Source organism: Eurytemora carolleeae, unplaced genomic scaffold (assembly GCF_000591075.1).
Source record: "Eurytemora carolleeae unplaced genomic scaffold, Eaff_2.0 scaffold952, whole genome shotgun sequence".
Taxonomy (NCBI): Eukaryota; Metazoa; Arthropoda; class Copepoda; order Calanoida; family Temoridae; genus Eurytemora; species Eurytemora carolleeae.
The window spans coordinates 172,361-195,256 of record NW_019397317.1 but is presented as its reverse complement, the minus strand read 5'-3'; the positions used below and the strand labels follow the sequence as shown (position 1 = coordinate 195,256).

General features: G+C 31.4%; 2 protein-coding genes across 4 annotated transcripts; one reads left to right on the top strand and one right to left on the bottom strand.

Moving 5' to 3' along the window:
* Positions 1-207: 207 nt before the first annotated feature.
* Positions 208-10,069, bottom strand: LOC111713487 (venom protease). Of its 3 annotated transcripts, none has more exons than XM_023488349.1 (13): positions 9,874-10,069; positions 8,588-8,628; positions 7,719-7,762; positions 7,253-7,361; positions 6,641-6,709; positions 6,240-6,331; positions 4,170-4,276; positions 3,606-3,652; positions 3,440-3,501; positions 3,055-3,146; positions 2,169-2,208; positions 1,210-1,287; positions 208-332 (listed from the first exon to the last, which is right to left on the bottom strand). In XM_023488349.1, exons 1-13 carry the CDS (start codon positions 9,971-9,973, stop codon positions 266-268), a joined length of 948 nt encoding a protein of 315 aa, XP_023344117.1. In that variant the 5' UTR covers positions 9,974-10,069; the 3' UTR covers positions 208-265. The 3 variants fall into 3 exon arrangements, with proteins under 3 accessions (XP_023344117.1, XP_023344118.1, XP_023344119.1); XM_023488350.1 differs by having other exon boundaries at positions 3,055-3,125; positions 9,874-10,066; XM_023488351.1 differs by lacking the exon at positions 9,874-10,069 and adding an exon at positions 9,579-9,647.
* Positions 10,070-10,255: 186 nt separating this feature from the next.
* LOC111713488 (uncharacterized) lies at positions 10,256-16,819 on the top strand. The gene is made up of 11 exons (XM_023488352.1): positions 10,256-10,374; positions 10,890-10,951; positions 11,624-11,680; positions 11,841-11,937; positions 13,203-13,354; positions 13,504-13,619; positions 14,153-14,201; positions 14,846-14,889; positions 15,089-15,176; positions 15,998-16,070; positions 16,709-16,819. Exons 1-11 carry the CDS (start codon positions 10,336-10,338, stop codon positions 16,769-16,771), a joined length of 840 nt encoding a protein of 279 aa, XP_023344120.1. The 5' UTR covers positions 10,256-10,335; the 3' UTR covers positions 16,772-16,819.
* The last annotated feature ends 6,077 nt before the right edge of the window (positions 16,820-22,896 follow it).

The window sequence follows — 22,896 nt, the reverse complement described above, 5'->3', positions numbered from 1 at the left end:
TGATTTTGGTTGGTTAAGCGGTAAAAGGTAATTACCAAAAATAAAAACGGCAAGCAGAGACACATAAAATGTATTTTCATGTCCCTAAATGTACTTTAAACCCTAATCCAGTTTACTATTTATGATCATAAATGGATTTATATGGACCCCTGAAATTTTGTTGAAAATATAATTCCAAAACTAAAAGACTATGAAGTAAATGGCAAATAAACTGTAAAATAAATATTTATTTAATAATTAGCCAAATATTTCATAAAATCATATTTTATTGATCTGCGCAGAATACACCATCAGCTAGCTGGGTCATTATCCAGTCCCAGTAAAAACTCAATCTAAGATATAGATCAATTAATTAATTAATCAATCAATCAATTCGATAAATCAATCAATAAATCAATCAGAGTTTTAGTGATGTTCTGCTATCCATGTCAATCTCAAGATGAACTTATTAAATTAATGAGATATGGTCTTACAGCTTGAATTTAGGGTTTAAAAAAGAAAAAAAAAATATTTTGGATATATATCAACTTTAGAATAAAGGGACTGAAGCTTATTTTAAATATAGAAATGGTGGAATTAATTTTTCCTAATTCTTTAATAAAAAATAAATCTGTATATATTCTTTTCTTGTCTGGCTGTTAGTTTGTGTCCAATAAACGTATAAAGGATTGAACTGATCAGTCCCGACTTTTTTTGTGAAAATCCACAGGACCCCCAGCTGAAAGGTTTATGTCACTTTTGTAGAGAAACCACATTTGAAATCAGTTTTTAAAATTAATATCCAATTTATATTTGACCAGACAACGTTTTTGTTGTGAATCGGGCATTGTCAGCTTTGCATGGAGAATCCTACTTTAAATGACGCTTACTGTTCCTTTAATAAATTAAACTATAGTGTTTGTACTAGAGACAGAGTACAGAGATCTTTTACAGCAGGTTTCTATTGTGTACAACTAGAGTACACGACCAATAATCAGACGTCTGTATTCAGGGATATTCAAGGATCCTTTAGATACAAAATGCAAAATCAATTTTATGTTATGTTAAAAGTTGGAGTATTTCTTTAAAAATTAAAAACGTACCCCTGAATGGGTATTAGATGGCAGTCAACACCTTTCGTGGAAATGTAGCATGTCATGTCGGTACAACTATAGGCCTGCTTAGCCTAGCCCGTGAGCAGTCATTGTATATTTAGTCTATGGTTTGTACCTAGAGAATACTCCTGGAAATTCCTGTTGTGCACACCCTAGTCCCCAGGATACCAGGCCTACTTGATAGTATCTACCACTAGAACAAGGATTTATCAGTCACTGTTCTAAAAATACTTATTTATCATAGCACTGCAGTCAGATGAGAGCGTGCTATGCAGTATGCAGTGCATCTTTATAGGAGCTGCTTAGCTCCGTTGAGAAGGTCTAGCACTGCATAGCATGTATGCAAATGCACACTCTCATTTGACTGGTAATACGATAAGTGAGTATATATATAATTAATTAATTTAATTTCCTATAATCACTTATTAATAACCCCCTCTAAATACTAAATTGAGATGTTAGCTTAAAGGGATGGGAACCGGTTTCGCCCATTAATTTCATTGTGAGTTTGATTCCGGGATTCAGGTTAGAGAAAATAAAAATTGATTATTTAAAATAAGTAGTTTTACTCATTTAGTCTTCAGTTTCTTAAATGTTTTCATTAGATTTCCTAGGATTTCGATCATTGCAAACACAGCAATTGAAGAAATTAAAAAAAATCTGCGAACACATTTATAAAGATTTAAAAATTCAAGATAATGATGATAAAAAATAATTGATTCTGCCATTGATTTGATCGAAAATATCCTAATAATTGAATAATTAGTGAATATAAATCTTTGATAAAAATATTTTCAGGAGTCTGGTCCTCCTCCCAATGATTCGTCAGAGACCTCTAATATTTTACTTTATGTAATGGCATAGAAAAAAAACATGGTAGAAATATTTCTGTGATTTAATTTGATTTTTAAGGAAAAACATGAAACACTGATTTCCTAAGAATGAAAAGTTAAAAACATTCTTTTAATTGGGTCCAATTTTTCTCCTTTGAAAGTTCCTGTGCGTGCACCATAGTGTTTACTGTCTACCACAATTGAGAAAAAAGTTTTTTTTTTCGAAATAAAGTTTACTTACTTTCGCAAATCCTTTGTAAACAATGGACCCCCACTATCTCCTATAAAATATACATAAGGTTTTTAAAGAAGTAAACTCTTGCTTGAAACTTGTTTTTCTTTTAAAATTATTTATTCTAAACTTTTATCTAACTACTTACGAGTTTTTAGGGTTGAAAAAACTCTGTTATGGATTTTTAATAGAATATATTTTCAAAATTCAAAATATACATTCAAAGTTGAAGGCCACAGTTACATTTAAAGACTGAAACAAACTCTTTGGAAGTGTTTAAAAGGACTGTAAGTGTAATTTCAAGTGACCTTTCATTCAAAGATGGCAATATCCGATTCACAACGATACATTTGAAAGCTTTGTCTGATCATGTATGAATTAGATATCTTATAATGATTTTGAAAACTCAGTATTTTCAATTGCAGGCTTCTCATTTTTTACTGCGGGCAAACACCTGAGAAATAATTATCAGAATTAAAACACTTTAAATCTAGAAAAACGACAATATCTTCCCAAGGACTAAGGAGTATGAAATAGAAGGGAGATACAACTGACGCGGCCCGCCCTACCATATGATTATACATGCTTTTCAGACGGAACTACATTTGTATAAGAAATATTTGTCTGGTGTACAAATGCCGCGTATTCTGAATATTTCTTATTTAAATGAAGTACCGTCTGCAAAGCATGCATAATCATATGGAAGAGCGGGGCGCGTCAGTTGTATCTCCCTTCTATTTCATACTCCTTGTATCTTCCCCATTATTTATCAGATAAAGGTTTCAAGGGTACCGTTGTGAATAGGGCATTATCACCTTTGCAGGTAGGGTCACTTGAAAATACACTTACAGTCCCTTTAAATCTACTTGTTAAGATTGAGGAGATAAAAACTTTCCTTGGCAGGCATCCCTCCTGGTTTGAGAGGAGGGTGGTCCAGCACAGATCATACCATTGGAAAAATATGTCCTAAAAACATAACAACTTGTCCTGGAAAATAATATTCTTGGTATACAAAAAATAAACAGTGAAACCCAGAAAACTAGAGAATAAAAAGACGACATTAAAAAAAATGAAGTATATTTAATGTTGCTCTAAAGCAAATAGCCTATATAGTTAGATATCAAATTCCTTATTCAGTGAAATGTGTCTGTTTGCACGGCAAAATTGCTGTGCCCTATGCTCATCGGACTATTTAAAGTCGTGACTTGAGTTTAAAAGTCAATTTCCTTTTCCGGAGTCTTCTGGTCATCACTGTATGAAAAATGTCAAAATAGATATACCAATAATCTTTGTATCCTGTTCTTGAGCAATCTCGTAAAGTCATTGTTTTCAGCTCAACAACCTAAATAAAATGCAGAAAAAAAATTTTAATACTGAAAATTATGAAAAAACAAATATTTTTGGTGATTTCCTACAGATTTCTGGGTCGTTAGTGTGCAAGCAAACCTTTAGATAGTCCGAGTTGGACCCATCCTCTTCAGTAAGACCCCATCCTAGAAAAGAAAAATAAGTATTAAAAAAAAATTTGGGGTTGGTTCAAGTTTTGGCTTAGGAAAAGTACTTAATTCAATGAAAATGATTATATTTTAAGAAGATACAAATTAATGCTTGTAAAATAATTTCCGTCAATTCCGTTAGCTAATAAAATTTCGGTTATTTAACATTTTTTCTATTGTTCACAATCACAGAACTTTGTTAGGACCTATATAACAATTAATGAAAAGGGGTTTGCTTTAAATTAAAATTTGGAGTTCCATATGCAAAATAATTTTATTCTGTGTTAGGATTTCGATTAATTTTACAATAAAATGTCTATACATTACAATGATATTTTGTTATTCTTCGGATATCCTCTACTATAACAGATCAAATTTTGCAAATATTGCGAATGAAACCCCTCTAATTCAACTAAATGCGCGATAAATGTCTTTTAAAAAAGAATCGATTTGTTCTTTTATAAATTTTGATGATTTAATTTTTAGAATTTTATGTTTTTTTCTTTTTAAATACCTGCCACTGAAACATCAAGATTATCTTGTCTGCTCAAAATATTTCTGTTCAGGCAAAGAGTTCCCACCCGACCACCATAGTTGCCAAATATTACAGGGCTTTCTAATCTATGGATAATATTCAGTATTATTATTGATGAAAAATTACTGGGAACTTTTTGATAAAAATGCTCAAATTCATTCTTCACCAGTGCAGTCCTAAGTTTTCTTTGTTTCAATTTAAAATTGAAAAATTGATCTTCCTTATAATCTTTATTTTTTCAAGTGCCTCTAGAATTCGAATAATAAGAAAAAAATAGAATTTCAATCAAAATTTTTTTAAGCCTATGTTCCCCACTGGTTCCCTAAATAAATGTCAACCAATTTAGTTCAGCCGTTTGATAGCTATAGCTAACATATAACACTTTCGCCTATTGCTTGTTTGCCTAGTAAACATTCGCCTTTATAAAATTTTGCCTGTATAACAATTTGCCTGTATAACAGTTTGCCTGTATAACAGTTTGCTTGTATAACAGTTTGCCTGTATAACAGTTTGCCTATATAACAGTTTGCCTATATAACAGTTTGCCTAAATACCATTTGAGTGTATAACAGTTTGCCTATATACCATTTGAGTGTATAACAGTTTGTCTGTATAACAGTTTGCCTGAATAACAGTTTGCCTAAATACCATTTGAGTGTATTTTCGCCTTTATAATATTCTGATAATGTTTTTCTTGTATAATTCTGAGACTGGATCTGCTCAACTATTTGCAAATTTTTAGCATGTACTCCGGCCTCGGAGTAGTCTAAAATCCGTCAACAAAAAACTTGATCCGTTCCACGGCTTGTAAAAGATTTATGTTCATTGGAGTCTTCTAGAGCATCTCCAATAGATGGTTGTCTCTATGCCTCCATTTCCAACATATGAATAATTGTTTTTATCAAGAATGGAAGGCTTTCCTCTGTTAGAGACTCTAACTTTGATAAGTGCTGCCATATTTTCAAGAAAAAAAATACGACTAATTTGCAGAATTTTCAAATCAGTTTATCGGGTTTTCCTGTTTTTCAAGTTTGTGGGTGTTTCAAGAAAATCATGGTTTAGGCGAAAAATAAACTTAAATATTTAATAGGCAAACTGTTATACAGGGAAACTTATTTTTGTTCATGTTGGGATTATTTTCAGGACTCCTGGCGGAGTAAATAAGAATATTTCAGATTGTTGTCATGATATTCATAAGGGTGCATATCACATTAATATGCAGAAAATTTTATATTCAATATTTACGAATATCTTGTGGATCAAGATTAAACAGGCAAACTGTTAATTAGGCAAAATGTTATACAGGCGAATGTGTACATCGTTTAATATTTGGTTTGAATAAACTTAGTTTTTGCCCTTCTGATCGGAGAAAATATATCTCCCCTTTTCATATTTTTCATATACTACATTACATTTATATTTAATAAAGAACTTAACTATACATTATGTTTCATGCTTTGCCAAAAATCTTCGGTATAAAAATATATATATTTATGAGCAAAGAGCTTTATTATATGGATATCGATTTACTTTATATGCACACAGCTTTATAATTAGGAACTAATTATGTAATACTCATAATTACTCTAATTTTACAACTTGATGTATTAGATATTGTCAAATATCAATTGCAGCTGCTACAAAAGATTCATAACTGCTCTCCAGTCACTGTGGATATCGAGATTAAGCGATTAGGATTATAAGTAACCACTATTCAAAAGTTCCCAACTCAGAACACATTTTAGCAATTACAGATTACAGAACACTTCAGCAAAGATTCGAATTAAAAGACGATAGTCATGCTGCTGTAAATATATCTAATAATTATGATTGTACAGGGTTATCCACACAGGATGAGACTTCAGATACGATTGTACGAAATTTGTTTAGTTCCTTCCTTGCACCATTAAAAAACTAAATCTGAGGCAGAAATAAAAATCAAGCTTTAAATTGTCATATTTTAAGCGTTTTGAGTGACTTTTGGATCGACGTTACAGTCTCACCATGCAGATGTAAAAAAATGAGAGGTTTGTCTCTGAAAAAACTGACCTGATAACAGCAATATCATTTTTAAATTGATTATTTCCGGTTGGGTTGTATCCTTCGTGGCATATCCGGTATCCAACATGGGTATAACTCATCTAATAATACAGTTATGGGTAATAATAATAAAAATAAAAATAGGATATTTCTGGGTCTTTTGTTTGTTTGTTTGTCTGTCTGTCTGTTTGTCTGTTTGTTTGTTTGTTTGTCTGTCTGTTAGTATCTAATTGACGTAAAAACGGATTGTGGATCATGGATGTTGTCATAAAAAGATTTGACTTTTCAAAATCCACGAAAAATTGAATTAAATCCGCGAAATTTTTTGTTGTTATTGTTTTATAATTTAAAGAGAAAAATTTAAAATCGAGTTCAAAAATTAATTATGACGAACAATTAAAGTCACTTACAGTCCTTGCATCTTTTATATCCTTCTTATTATGATCTCCGAGCTGAACAAATACACTACCCTTTTCATCCTGTAATATAAAGGGAGTGATCGATTCCAGTTGAAAATTAAAGGGAGTGATCTCTGATCATTATAAGGAAGATTAATGAAATTTTAAATAAATTTTAAATCTAGTGTCTAATTCTAATTTTGTATCATGCCTTTCAAGGAATTTTGTTTATGTATATTAAATACTCTCTTAAAAGCGTAGTGAATAAGAAAATCTATTGATTTATCCCAGCAACCAATTCTATTTAATCGAAAACAATTAGTTCGAATTGAATGACGATGTGGACAAAATTGGGAAGTTCTTTGGCTAATTCCAATCTGCGAATTTATTTTAGAAATATACTTTGTTGTAAAAATTTACTACAGTTTCTGAGAGGAAAGTAAACAAACCAAATGTTATTTAGACTAAGAATTGGGTTTGTTTACATTTCTTTCAGATTGCAGCATAGTTTATAGCAAACACAGCTATGGGGATTTCTGGTACATTCCTTGATAGGAATTATATAATATTATCATTATATAAATAAAATCTTCATTGTTAAACTGTTTAAAATAAAACGAAAACCTGAAATTCACTTGGATAGAATGTATTTGGACAAACGCAGTGAGCAGCAGTTAATAAATGCTGACTTGTAACAAGCGCAGCTCCGCAGTAACAATGCCACGCACCATTCCTAACAAAACGTCGCGAATTTATATATAAGGAATCAGTTGCACATAATGCACAATGCACATTCGCATAAATATACAGAATCAAGAAGCTAAAATTTTGCCGAAAAAATCCTTTTTATCAAATAGATTTAGTTGTGTCCCTGTGAAACTACCAGAAAAAGATTTAAAGTTTCAAATTGCTTTAAAAATGTAAAAGTGAAATGAACTTTGTATTACGTTAGATATTTATACTAGCTTGCTCATGATTTTTTCGTAAATATTAGGAAAAAACAGTTGAAATTTGTTGTAAGAATGAACATGTGAAATATGACTCAAATAAAAAATATTTAAAAATAATATTTAAAAAAAAATAACCTTACCCCATCGGAAAGCATATATGTCCAAGCCAGTTGTAAGCATGTCTCTAAATGTTATTAAAGTTGAATTAGAAAAGAAATCATATACACTTTATTAATATCGTCTTATTCATCACAAACATTTTTTTAAACAAAAGGGTTAAAAAAATGTGAACTTTTTTGTGGACACAACTTCATTCTTTGCGTTGCTAGCCTGTTCTTTTAAAAATCTAATAGTTTCCACATGTGTTATTCTTAGGTCTGCATAAGTTGATGCTTAATTCCAAGATTCAAAATACAAAAATTCTGTCTTCAGTTCACAATATTCTTCATATCCAAAACATTGCTATATATATATCAATGCTCGCTTCTAACTGCAGTGGAAGAAATGATAACATACGTTAAATAGAAAACAATGTGGACTCCATCTGCACAATCTTTTATTTAATAAATATTCATGGATTATTCGTATTTATTAAATTTAATGCAAAATTATTTATGAAACTATTGTGTACCTTAATCATTCTTATTCACTTAATCGTGAATTTCATAATAAACGTGCTATAAAGTAATCATCGCTATATTAAGTTAAATTAGCTGTACTTTATAGCACGTGTGCTATAAAGTTTAGATTGGTTCCCGGATTAAAAAAATTACCTATAATATTGTTACTTTGGCACTACGTGCTTTAAAGTTTTTGGACTTGAATTTTCTCTATATCTCGAAGGTTCTCGCCTTTTTAGATTATATTTTGTCCCTCGCAAAAGCTTGGGACAAAATTAAATCTTAAAGGCATGAACCCTCTCGATAAAGAGAAAATTTCTGTCCAAAAACTTTGAGCACTGCAAACCAAAATAACAGTGTTATAAATAGTTTTAATTATGGTTTCATACCTGAGCCTCAACTCCCCCTACAATTCGAGAATCAGTCTGACCTAAAATATCATAAATTTAATAAAAAAAATTAGCATTAACAGATTTTAAGCATGCTAAAACACATAGGATTACTGGCAAAGAATGACACTTCAGAATTCTGTTCATAATTCATTCAGTTTTAATTTTTAAAAATTTTCCTATAGATTTCTTGTATTTTTCTGTCTCAGAATTGCTGCATTTTTATTCTAATTCATTGATGTTGAAAATGATAGAAAATGTTAAAAATGTCATTGAAGTCAAATATTCTTACCCCCGCCTGTATCAAAGATTATGTAACAATGTTCAGAAATTAAACAATTAAAAACTCATAGATATGACGCTAAAATACGCACATAATCTTTAAAAAATCTAATATTTTCTGCGAGCAAAATAATTATATTGGCCTTAAAAAATTTTCAAAAATATTCATCTGAAAAAAATTTTTCTTTTTAGTCCTACAAGCTGTACTTATCATTGCCATTAACGATCCAATGTGCATGGGACTCATGGTGGAGGGGGAGTGGGGGGGGGATGCAGAAGTCCTCAATTGGTAATCACAGCCACCCAAACATGTTTTTCAGCATGTGTGCTCCTTAATCTCCACCGCCTCATTGGTAATCAGAAATAAAAATATTAACATTAAATCGTTTATTTCTTAGTTTGAAATTTACGACTCATATGGCAAGCATTCTGGGGAGAAATGCCCCCGGGACTCCCTCTGCTCCCAGAGAATTACCATTTTCCCCATTAACAGCATAACACATAAACATCTTTCATTGAGATAAAACTTTAACCCATAATTAGTAGTAACCTAAGTACTTAAATTTTGACCAGTGGACAGGACGAGTCAGATTTTTGAAATTTTTTATCTTCTTTTTAAGCATTTTATAAGTTTTGTTGTAGATGTTGAACGTGAGATAGATGTTACTTTGTTCGGGGCGGGGTAATTTTAGTAAACAGGTAGCCCAACCTCATAACTCCAACCATTAAATGCAGTCATTAAATTGGCGAAGATTTGGCTCAAATAAACTATGCCTTGTTTCTCAGTTTTTGTTGAACAAGCCAATCTGAAAACAAATTGAAAATTTAGTTTAAGTCAATACTCATGCCTGTGTTATAAATGCATTAAATTAAAATTCAGAAAACAAGATTTTACGGTGATTACAAATTGAGGAGCGCGCCGCGCATGACGCAGAACAGGTTTGGTTGGCTGTGATTACCAATTGATGACTTCTGCACTCCCCCCCTCAGGGGACACCCTGTACCTGCAGCAGTTTTGGAGGCACCGCATGTACAGGATTCATCTATTGTTGATCCCATCACCAGCACTAGTAAACTCAACACAAATCCACAAAATCCAAGCATTTCTTAGAATTTTTTACTTGTGAGTTTTTCGATAAATTACTCAATATACGTTTCGTACTTTCCTAACTTTCTGCTACTGATTTGTGCAGTACAGCTGTACAAATGTACAACATACAACAATTTAACGCTAATATTTTTTTCTTTCAAATTTTTAAAAATTTTTGCCCTTTTTTGTAAATCAGAAAAACTTTATACTTTTAAATAAAATTTCTTTACTAACACCTAATTTACCCTGATTGTACTGCACAAGTTCAAAGTGTACATGTTTCAATTGTACATGGCGTACACAGTTATTGCACTTTGAACAGTTCAACAACTATTTTTTATGCAAATATTAAATATTAAGTTATTTGTTATCTAAAATGCTTAGGTTTAGTGAACCCCTTCGAATCAGTGTTCAGGTATTTGGCTCCTAAAACACTATACTTTCTTCATTGTTTTGGGAATGCTGAAATGCAATTTTAATAGAAATCAAAATTCAGATAATTATCTCAAACCTATTAAGTGGCGTTAGAAAAATACCTCATTTTTTGCTGGAAAGTAAATTGAAAGCTAGAAAGATATTTTTTTATGTTTTTTTTTTAACGAGAGTTATTTACAATATTTATATGAACTAGATCCCTTATAATCATAATCACTGATAGATGCATATTCAGGGGGGGGCTATATGGGCTCACCCCCCCCCCATTGCATGATCTCCACCTGGATCAACGAAATCTATAATTTCCAGGGTTTTTGGGCCCCAACAGGTGCTGATATTAAATATTGATATTGAATTATTTCAAAGATCAAATACGATTTTAAATTGTTCTGCTTCCTTGTGAATCTCACTGTATGATAAGACAAGTGCTTAATTAAAAAATTAAAAAATGTTAAAGACATGTTTTATTACTAATTATAATTCAACTTGGCATAGGTGTTTTTTGTCCTGTGCGTGTTCTACTCGACAGAGGGAAGTATATTTACGGAAAAATTCAGGTATTTAAGGGATTGTTAACAATATTGAAGTTAATCTTTGCACAATAGCTTAGTATTGCAATATCGCAATGAGGTAAAAGCGCAACATTCATAGTTGCAACGGCAAATTTTTGTGCAATAGATATTGCGAATCAATGCGCAAAAATGTCTGTATTGCGTACAACTCTAATGCCCAAAAGAAAGCAACCATTTAGCCGCATTGTTGCGCATCGTTGCGCGCATTGCTATTGCGGTAACATCAATCATACTTAAACTATACATGAATTCATAAAAAAGTATTGTTTTTAGTATCCTGTAGACTGACTTTTAACAAAATATTCAGTGATTTTTCACCTAAATATAAAATGCGATTTCAACGATGTAATTTTGTAATCTTCTTTTCCGTTTAACGAACATACAATTCTTAATGGACTATTCACACAATTTCATGTTTCTGCCCATTACACATTAAAAGAGTTGCAATGTCATACTGACAACTTTAAAACATAATCCTTGTTTTTCCCCCTAGAAATTGATAACTTCCAATTGTAGTTTTTTCTTGAATGTAATCTGCAGACAAAATAACCAGAAATCAACACGTTTATGATAAGAAATTGCATGCACATTTTTAAATATGGACATGGGGGTAGGTTAAAATTACGTTGACAATCCCTTTAACAATTATTATTTAAGAAACTCAGATCCTGCTCCTTACACAGAGTACTTTATTGAACCAATCGAAAGCGAAAGGTAAGAAACATATTTCATTAATTTAAAAGAAAAAAAATGTGAAAGTACAAAATGAAATATCTTTTTATCCGTTTAAACAAAATGCAAAAAGGTTATAAAAAGTTCACAATATTAATAAATGAACCTTTTTGTTTAGAAATGAGTAAAGTTTATCTATTAGACCCCTGAATCCGTTTGGAGAGAGTATACCTGGATTCTCACTGAACCCCCACTACAGCTATTCAAAGTCAAGCTTCTCAAACTTTCAAAATCAAAAGGTGAATTTCAATTTAGATTTTTAAAAAAAACCAATTGCTTTTTCATAATATTCTCAGGAAAGTGTGTTACTTTTAACTCTATAAATGACTTGACATTTCTGCCTCGGAAACAGTTTGTAGGAAAATGTCAAAATTAAATACTTTCCAAGCTAATAAAATTATTATATCTTCCACTTCCACATTATTGATTAAATAAAGGTTTAAAGGCTGCCGTTTTGAATCTGGTATTCCTTTTCATTGGAAGGTCAACAGTAATAACAATGACAGCTCTTAATAAATTCAGGTTGCTAATACTAATCTAAACTTGAAGCAGCTTAAATTCAGGTTGCTGATACTAATCTAAACTTAAAGAAGCTTAAATTCAGGTTGCTAATACTAATCTAAACTTAAAGAAGCTTAAATTCAGGTTGCTAATACTAATCTAAACTTGAAGCAGCTTAAATTAAGGTTGCTAATCCTAATTTTAACTTGAAGCAGCTTAAATTCAGGTTGCTAATCCTAATCTGAACTTGAAGCAGCTTAAATTCAGGTTGCTAATCCTAATCTAAACTTGAAGCAGCTTAAATTCAGGTTGCTAATGAACTTGAAGCAGCTTAAATTCAGGTTGCTAATCCTAATCTAAACTTGAAGCAGCTTAAATTCAGGTTGCTAATGATAATCTAAACTTGAAGCAGCTTAAATTCAGTTTGCTAATACTAATCTAAACTTGAAAAAGCTTAAATTCAGGTTGCTAATCCTAATCTAAACTTGAAGCAGCTTAAATTCAGTTTGCTAATACTAATCTAAACTTGAAAAAGCTTAAATTCAGGTTGCTAATACTAATCTGAACTTAAAGAAGCTTAAATTCAGTTTGTAAATACTAATCTAAACTTGAAAAAGCTTAAATTCAGTTTGCTAATAATAATCTAAACTTAAAGCAGCTTAAATTCAGGTTGCTAATACTAATCTAAACTTAAAGCAGCTTAAATTCAGGTTGCTAATACTAATCTAAACTTAAAGAAGCTTAAATTCAGGTTGCTAATCCTAATCTAAACTTAAAGCAGCTTAAATTCAGGTTGCTAATACTAATCTAAACTTAAAGAATCTTAAATTCAGGTTGCTAATACTAATACTTCTACTTCTAAATATTAAAATTTCTTGAATAAAAAAAAAGCTGGCAAACAAAGTGTTAAACAACTAAACATTTAGTCTAAGGTTTAAAGGGTGTCGTTGTGACTTGGGCATGCCAAAATTTACGCTTGCACCTACAGTCCCTTTAACTTCAGGTTGCTAATGCTAATTTAAACTACCAATCCAATCGTCTGCGACCTTCCTACCCTTCAGTCTCAGCGTATAAAGAATACCCAATAGATCAAAATAAAGAATTTGGAATTGGAAAGAAGAATTTAGATCAAACTATAGACCAAGCTGAAAACAGGTGAAAATCGATCAATCAATCATTAAAAACAATTGTATATCATTTGAAAATCTTTGACAAAGTCCAAGCGCCATGATATATTTAGTCTTAAAACTTGTTTACAGAAAATATTTGTTTGTATTTGTTCAGCAAAATACATTAAATTTTAGGCCGCTGTTGTTACCCACTCAAAGCAAATTCAGCTTTCATCAGACAATGCCCAAGTCTCGAAAAAATGAGATTGTTCCTCTGATGAACAGGGCTTCCCACACCATGTATTCGACTGGTAAGAAATAGGAACGGACATCTTCGTTTTTTAGAACTTTTGGTTAACGCCGTTTTTATTGTTTTAAAACAAATAACGAAATTTTTACAATAAATTGATTTTTGTTTGCATTAAAACTGAAATGAAATAAAAAGACACAATGGCAATCTCTAGTGAAAATCTAATCAGTCAAAATTATTTAACAGTGAGTATTTTTTTTTCGAACTTTTGAAATAGAAAATATGTTATTAATTGCAAACGAACTATACCAAAAATAGTGATGTGTGGCGGAAGACGACTCAAGATGAAGAGGCTGAAGCCGGATATTCGGACGCGGCAAGAAGATATAGATTCCTGCCACGTCACCTTGATATATGTTTTCGATTAAGATAATTTGAGTTTAAATATTTAGTCAATAAAGTATTTCTTTAAACCTCGACGTGTATTATTGAGCGTAGCCAAAGATGTGTCATAAATAATTTTTTTCTTCTTTATAATTTTGAACAAAATATTTGTGAATTATAAATGCTTATTAACAGCGTGTTCTTGTTTAGACACTGTCCGGCTCCATTCTCTTCTAAAATCTGCTGCACCCGCTCGCAGGTATGTATGCTAATCGTTCAAAAATAGATTACAAGATGCCAAAGATGTATTCTGTTAAAGTTTTCTTTCATTAAAAAATGCTAAATCTTAACGTTCTTAGTTCGTTTTTGTATCGTTTTTGAGTCGTTTTTGTATGGTTTTGAGTCGTTTTTGTATAGTGTTTGGGTCGTTTTTGTATAGTTTTTGGGTCGTTTTCGTATCGTTTTTGGTAGTTTATGATTCTTATTTTTAATAAATCTTCTGTCAGGGTCCAAAGTGAAATAAGCAATTTTTTAAATTAAACAACTAAGAAAACATTTGTTCTTCTGACGCTACAAATATTAGACCTGAAAGAAAACATATTAGACCTGAAAGAAAACAAATATTAGACCTGAAAGAAAACGACCCAAAAATGAACCAACTAAATGCACTACACGTAGGTCACACGCGCATATCAAATTTTTAAAATTCCTATTTTTTATCTATAAAATAAAGCTCTTCGCTCATATATTTATATGTCAGCTATAGCTGGCCAAACGGTTGGACCTAATTGGCTGAAATTTTGTATAGGAACTGATAAGTGCCCGGGGATTTAACATAGGCTAAAAAAAATTAGATTTTTTTTCAAAAATAAATTTGTTTCTCCTTTTATTTTTAATTTCTAGTTATTCTGCTTCCCTTCAACCCACCTGCCTAGAGAACTATAATCGTAAGTATTTACATTATTATTAGATGTAGTAGAAGTATCAATACTGCAATGAAGATGACATTTGATCTAAGTTTTGATTGATAACCAGCTTTTCGAATTACAAGGTCAGGGGTTATACTCCTAGTAAAAGTTAAAAGATTTATTATATTGCTGCAACTCGTCTTGTCGTCTTCAATTAAAGTTTTTTTTTCCATTTCAGCAACTTATCTTCTGAGCGTAGAGGATACAAGGATCAATTGTCAGCTGGCTTGTTACCAGAGTATATCTATACAAAACAAGCTTCAAAGGTCGGGTTCAGAACAATAAACACTAACAAGGACAACCCACACTTTGGAAATCCCAGTACCAGGGATGCTTAATGATAATAGTTTTAAAATACTGCTATAAGAACGTTTTTCTCTTTCGTAGCAATATAATTCCAAATTACTGCAGTAGCTGCTCAGATGTTATTTACGGATATATGTTCAATGTTCATACCATGTTCATGCCTATTTTAAACTAAACTTAAAGGGACTGTAAATGTTCAATGTTCATACCATGTTCATGCCTATTTTAAACTAAACTTAAAGGGACCGTATATGTTCAATGTTCATACCATGTTCATGCCTATTTTAAACTAAACTTAAAGGGACTGTATATGTTCAATGTTCATACCATGTTCATGCCTATTTTAAACTAAACTTAAAGGGACTGTATGTACTATTTTGACATCATTTAAAGTGACCCTCCATTTATAAAGTGGCATGTCCGATTCAGAAGGGTACCAATAAAAGTTTTGGCTAAATGAATTGGATATCCATGTTTTCCTTGTTCTAAAACTGATTATTTTTATTGTGCTTTCTCAACAAAAGTGACAATTGCGTCATTCTGCTTCAGACAGGAGCAACAATTATAAGAATTAAACACTTTTAATGATGTAAGAGAAACGACGATCAGATAAAGGTTTTTAGTGTATCTTTGTGAATCGAACATGTACCTCTTTGAATGGGGGTAACAGACACATTAAAACAGAGTAAATACTTCCATTATATGGGAGATGGTTGAATGTCGTCTTTCATTTGTCACGAAAGCCAAACTGTGAACTAATAAATACATTTTGTTTATCTAGTTGTTGGGAGTCCTGCAATTCGGGAGAATACAGTCAGTGTCAAAAAATATCCGTGTCTGCCGGATTAGAATTGGTACGTATGAAAATAATGGTTTTAACCCTATCACGATTGTAAAGGGGGGAATGGTCCACCCCCCCATGTGGTTTTTTTTCTAAATAACTTAAAAACGGCTTACATTAGAACTTCTTCAAACTTCAATTTTCAACTTAATTGTTGTGATTTTTTTTTTAAATTCTTATGGGTAGGGTGGAGGACGGTCAAACTCAAATGGCTGGTCAGTGTTTCAGAAAAAATCAGAAATGGTTTATAACTTTCTTAATAATTAAGCTACATGGCTAAAACTTGTATATTTAAAAAGCTCTTAAAAAATGGAGAAAAAACATGTGTCACATGTTTTTTAAAGTAAAGATAACTATAACATTTTCCGACATACTATTTTACTTTCTTAAAAATCCACCCTAACCATTAAAGTTAGATGTTTAATTTTTTCTTTAAAAGTTGGATTATGCGACATTTATCACACTCCCATATCTCAACTCTAAGGGCAAACTCATAGGGTGGCGAGGAGGGGGTGGGGTGGAAACACCCCCCCCCCACCATTCTTATTAGACAAAAATAGCTCAATCGAGATAGGGTTAATTGTCGTCTTCTATTGAATTTGAATAAATAATAAAGATGCTATTCTGATATATAATATTATATTTATACAGGAGAACCAGCAGCACTGCAACTATCTTTGCTTCAAGAATTTTATCTATTCTATTGTTGTGTAATAAGTTAATAACTTACAAAGAAAATAAACGTTTTAAAGAAAATCAAAATTTTGTTTTCATTTTATACATCAATAATATTTTACAGGGACAGATGTTGCTCACCTTAACTTCTAAGGACTATTCGTTATGAACAATGTGGCTTTCATTCCACATAATAATTAACTTTGAAGCAAAAATTATCTCTAATTCTCAAGGATATTTCTAAATTATATTCTCCCTTTTTTCCTTCCGATTTCAATTTATTAAAAACACCAAAATTGTGTTTACTCAATATTTTTGTTTGTTTTCATTACATCGCAATATTCAAAGCTTATAAATCATTTAACCTTTTTATACTCACTGTTTTATGTATTAATGCTCATAGACGATCATCTCTTATATATTGGATGAGACTTGTCTTCTATAACTCTTCAACACAACAATTCTCATCCTTTGTGGGCAGCCCTGTAGTTTCACACAATTAAACAAATTAATCATTAGTAATATATATTTTTAAAGCTTCCCACTTCATTTAATGAGAATTGAACCAGTGTAATTACAAAATGTGTTTAAAACCTACTTGAGGATTATTTTACGAGGGTAAAAACAATGTATCCGTTACTAATGAGCTTCGCAATCTAATTCTTCTCAAAGACAGACAACTAGACAGATAGATATAGGACGCAGATCTGTCTAGATATCTGATGAAAGATAGAAAAGTGTATCCGCTATTGCAAAATCTTGAAAATAACGAATTTAATACCTTATGCAAATCTTATCATTTCCTGTTGTAAACTCTACGGGGTGTAAACCGAGTAAAATCCTACAGGGGGGTCGGTAAAATTTAAAAAAAATTAGATTAGAAAAATTGTTTAAAAAATTCAAAACTAAGCCTAATTATTTTGTATAACCTAATATATTTTTCATAGAAAAGTTTAAATATTTTGATGCATTTTTTCCTAGTCTCCCTGTAAATAAACCCTATCTGATCTTAAAATGTTATTATTTAAAACTAGAGATGTCATCAAGCACACAGTATTCTAATTTAGGTTAAGAAGCTATGTCTGCTGGCGGAGGGGGGGGGGGGGGGGATAGAGAAAATATCTATTAAACGGTTTTAATGAGAAATACAAGAGAATTTTCATTTAAGGGATGTCGTTGTAATTTTAAGAGAGGCTTAATTCTAACAATTTCCTTCTTTGGCTCTGGAAATCCGAAATTCACTTTACAAAGAAACCACACAGTTAATGATAATTAATTTCAAATAAAAAATTATGGATAGTTTTGGAATGAGAATCTGACATGCTACTCGTTATACGTCAATAGTCATTTAAAGCTTTGTCTCATGGTTAGTATGGAAAGTATGGAAAGTATTCAAAGCGTGGAAAGTATGGAAAGTATATAAAGTATATAATGAAAATAAAGTATACAAAGTTTATAAAAGTATGGAAAGTATGGATCGAAAGGGGGGGGCGTGCACAGCACTTTTGTGAAAACACTATGGAATAAATGTGCGCCGCAGGTGAACTTTTTTTACACAATTAAAATAGAAAAATGTACACTTGCATTTGTTGACATATATATTATACAAACTTACAATTGTATTCAATAAATATCAGTTAAAAAAACATCAGTGATGAAGATTAATTATTAAAGGAAAAATTCAAAAATCAACATTAATTTTCTAATCCCCGAATTGTTTGTTACATCCTGATTGTGTAATGATAATTCAAACTTACAATACCTGACCTACTAGAAGTTTTGGTTTGAAATATCGAAAGTTTAGAAAATAGAATTGTGAAAATTTAGGGATTAGAAAATAAGAGTTTGTGGCAAACACTCAATTACTTTCTAGCAATTTTGTGTGTACGGTACAAACTTTTGTATTAATCAAACATTATGTAATAAATATTGATAGCAAAGAAGTCAAACCTTGTAGAAATCCAACGTAAAGAAACAGCTACGTATAGCAACAAGGCGTATTTTCTGGGAGAACATTTTTTATATTTTTGAGAAATTAAACGTTTTTGTAAAACAGTGTAGCTTATCATTATAATTATCATAATTTCTATTTTTTTAAACATACCCTAGACATTAAAGGAGCAAAATAGTTTAATATGTACATTTGTACTGCTCTCTATTGTGTTTAAGGTCCCCCAGATTTTATTATGTACTGAGTACTGACAACATAAATGAATGATTATATGGATATACATTACATAAAATTGCGTGGTACTATTAAAAAAAATATTTTATAAAAATGCTATCTACAGTTTTATTTCCAGAAAAAAAAATTTCTTAAAAGTATAAAAAAAAAGTTCTCCAGTAATGCTAGTATGATTTCATAAAATTCCGTTTTACCATTTAAAAGGATTTTATGAAAATTATATCTACTTTACACTGATTATTTAATTTCTCAAAACTACAACAAATGTTCTCCCGGAAAATACGCCTTGTTGCTATACGTAGCTGTTTCTATACCTTGGATTTCTACAAGGTTTGACTTCGATAGCAAACTTTATATATGTAAACCTGAGATACCAATACACTGCGTGTTAGCATTATCTTCAATTTGATTATGTTTGTAGGTTTCTGAGAACTACGTGCATTGGTTTGACTACGATTTAATTTAATAACGTAACATGTACCATAGACCCAAAATATAAATTAGTTGAACAAGGTCCTTTGTCTCAATTAGAGGGCATGAGTGTCAGCTCGAATTGTATCTCGAAAGATAGATACAGATTGAAGGAATACTTAGAGCGTAGCAGTAATCTTCAGGAACCTTGAGTACGATACACAATAAGGAATACATATAGCGTTGTATCCTGATTGATACAAACTAAAGTATTATGGAGCTGCAATAGGAATTGTATCTTGAAAGATAGATACCTAAGAAATACATATAGGGTCGTAACCGGGTTGCTACTGAAATATTATTGAGGAACCCGGAGTTCTAGATCGATTTGTATCTATATGATACATACAGACAAATATAGATATTGTATCACGGTTGATTGATACTTGAGAATACAGTATACCTTGATTGGCATAGACTAAACAGAACTTGTTGGAGAAAGGCACTTGCTATGAGTCTAATTTCAAGATTTTTACCTTCTGAGGTAGGAGTTAATAAAGTCCAGGAATCAGTTGAACTGTGTATGTTAAGTTGAACCACTCCTCTAGTTAACCTCATTGGCAAAAGAGTTGTTCAACTATGCAGATCTAGTTGAACTACTTCTCGATCGTTCATTAAATCCCAACTTAAATCCCAACTCTGTTCTTCTCGGGCTACTAAATCATAAAAATTAAGCAAATGCCACAAACTCTAATTTTCTAATACAAATATCTTTGCAACCCAATGTCTTAGGCCTTAGATATTTCAAACTATGAATTCTCTTAGATCAAATAATTTTAATTATCAAAGATTTACACCATCAGGTCGCAATGATGTAGGAATTAGAAAATTTGATTTTGTGGCAAGAAGTGAGTTGCTGTATAAGAAAAAGAGACAAATATCTTTCCCGACAAAAGTTTATTTCTCCTTGTCTTATAATGGGATTTTTAACGTTAAGAATTTTATTCTTTTTCCAAGTTTTTAAATCTCAAGGGATGTTTAATTTTGTACAATTTACAATTTCTTGACAACAAATAGAATTTGCAATTCATGAAATACAATGATATCATTTGTTCTTACATTTATCTAAAATTTATTAAAAAAAAAATATTTTAAGCAGAGACCATTTGTTTCAGAAAGAGGCAGGCAAAAAGCAAAATAAGCATTAAGGTGGCAATATACACTGTGTCCCACTAAACATGATTTTTATGAAGTAGAGGTTTATATATCTGCCTTTGCATGGACTCAATATATTAAAGTTTTAGAAGTAAATAAATGATATCGAATTATCGAAAATCTTTAGCAATTACAAACATTTTATTCAAAACATTCCTCTTAAACTTTGATAGTTAACAATTATGAAAATGTGAAAGATGACATAAAAAAATTATTCTCAAATTTTCATGTTTCTAGAGACGCCCTGTACGCGGGAGTGGTAAGGATGGGAAGAAAGACTTAAAGATCTGAAAGTAAAGAGGTTAAACACAGGTTAACCAGTTCTAAGTGTATTGGATTATTATAATTCATACACACTTAAACACGAATACAACAAGTATAATTACAAAAAAATGAATTTAATTTGTCGAAAAAAAGTTCTTAAGAATTCTAAATTATCAACTTAAAATAGAAAATTTTAAATATTAATTTATTTGTTTGCCTCTGTTAATATTATGAATGTAAAGAGTGGTAAGCACTAAGCTAGTAGTATTGGTAGGCATGCAAGCTCAAATCTATCCCAGGGTATACAATGTGTAGGACTTGTTTTCATGCAGACATAGTAGTAAGGTAGTCATACCTCCTCCCGGCCTCGGCCGTCAAAGGCGATAGTTTTATAAATCAAATTATCTTTTATAAATAATTTTTTTACAAACATGCCATGACCCAATTAGGGGGTTACCATCGGAAGCAAATCGTTGCAATTCCGCACAAAGAAATCTGTATATCTTTGCAAACCTGATGGTATAAACCTTTGATATTTCTAATGGATTGCTGCAGATATTTGATTTTTAATTGAATAATTACAATTCCTTCGATGTCGCCTCAGTTCTGGGTTAACCTGTAGTTGGAAATATTATAGATCTACGACATCGGGTTGCAAAGATATAGGGATTATTTAGGGAAATTCCATCGGGAAATTTGCGAAAATGCTATTATTTTAGAAGAATAATACTGCTTGAGAGCTACTGTATAAGGATGAAGAGATGCATGATTGACAATTGTACCCTTGAAACCAATGTTTTTCATTTAAAAATGGGATTTTTAAAATTTTGGGTTTTTTATAAAGTTACCTGCGGGTTTTCAGTTAGGACAACGACTATATCTTATTTAAAAATGTACAAGTACAGGGTGAGTCAAAAAAGTGTGATTAGCGGCGTCTGGTGAAAAATTGTACCTTTTTTTGGAATTTTCTTTTTTGGTACTCCAATAGCCCAAAAAAAATCCGCGAAACTTTTTTCTCTTAAAATGAAAAGTTTAGAAAAGCAAAAATGTGTATACATTTTACCGCCATTTTTACCAACATTACCGACCTATGATTCCCCCAACAGAGGGAGGTTAGGTTACTTAACGTCCCTTGGGACATAGTTATGTAAAATAACCACCCATATTGCGAAGTTTTCGGGGTAAAATTCGCGCATTTTCATCTCAAAAGACGATAAAATTGTGTACAAATACTTTTTCGGGCTCTGGATGTTTTGCAGACAAAATTGGTCTTGGGAACCCTTGGTAAAGTAAAATTCCCTGAACTTCTCTTTAAAGAAGTTGTAAACTTGTAAATAAATTATTTCTGTTAAATTCTAAAATTGTATAAATTTAAAAACTTGGAAGACATGTAAAATAAAAATACACAGTTAACTGGTTAAATTCATTTAAAATGCCCTCCATTGATTTGGACACACTTTGCCACTTAGGTCCATTATAGCTCGTAGAACCATACCAGGGTCCAAAGCCAGTACTTCTCTTAGTATATTTGTTTTATTGAAAAACAACTTTTCCTTAAAAATAAGACTAGAACCAAAATTGCGAATTTTCACATTACAATTTTGCGAATTTGCTGGGATTCAATATTTATAAAATATTAGAATTTGAAAGAAATAATATACATTCACATTTTTGCTTTTCTAAACTTTTGATTTGGAGAGAAAAAAAAATTTTCGGATTTTTTTCGGGTCATTGATGTGCCAAAAAACATTAAAAAAATATTGAAAAAGTACAATTTTGCACCAGACGCCACTAATCACACTTTTCTTTGACTCACCCTGTAGTTGTGAATTGGTGAAGTTCCTCCAAGATCTAAATACAGAATGGACCTAATGCTGAAATAAGGGGGGGGGGTGAACATTGTCGCCCCCCTTCACTAGAGTTTCGCCAAGGGGGCCTGGGAAAGATCTTTATTGCATGATAGATCTTTAAGCTTGATACTAAACCATACTCGAGGAATATATAGTTTATACACTGTATTAAATATGATAATGTATCCCCTCACCTTTTTCTCTTTCACCAGCCCCCCCCCTCTCTGTGCATGCAACCT

Excerpts from the sequence above, each read along its gene's own strand:
- LOC111713487 (XM_023488349.1), bottom strand. The coding sequence starts at position 9,973 with ATGCTTGGATTTTGTGGATTTGTGTTGAGTTTACTAGTGCTGGTGATG. Across the intron at positions 3,653-4,169 it reads TCTTGATGTTTCAGTGGCAG|GATGGGGTCTTACTGAAGAG; the intron begins GTATTTAAAAAG and ends TTTCTTTTCTAG. Across the intron at positions 333-1,209 it reads TTTCCAGGAGTATTCTCTAG|ATTGAGTTTTTACTGGGACT; the intron begins GTACAAACCATA and ends TCTATATCTTAG.
- LOC111713488 (XM_023488352.1), top strand. The coding sequence starts at position 10,336 with ATGCTTAGGTTTAGTGAACCCCTTCGAATCAGTGTTCAG. Across the intron at positions 10,952-11,623 it reads ATATTTACGGAAAAATTCAG|AAACTCAGATCCTGCTCCTT; the intron begins GTATTTAAGGGA and ends TTATTATTTAAG. Across the intron at positions 15,177-15,997 it reads ATACAAAACAAGCTTCAAAG|TTGTTGGGAGTCCTGCAATT; the intron begins GTCGGGTTCAGA and ends TTGTTTATCTAG.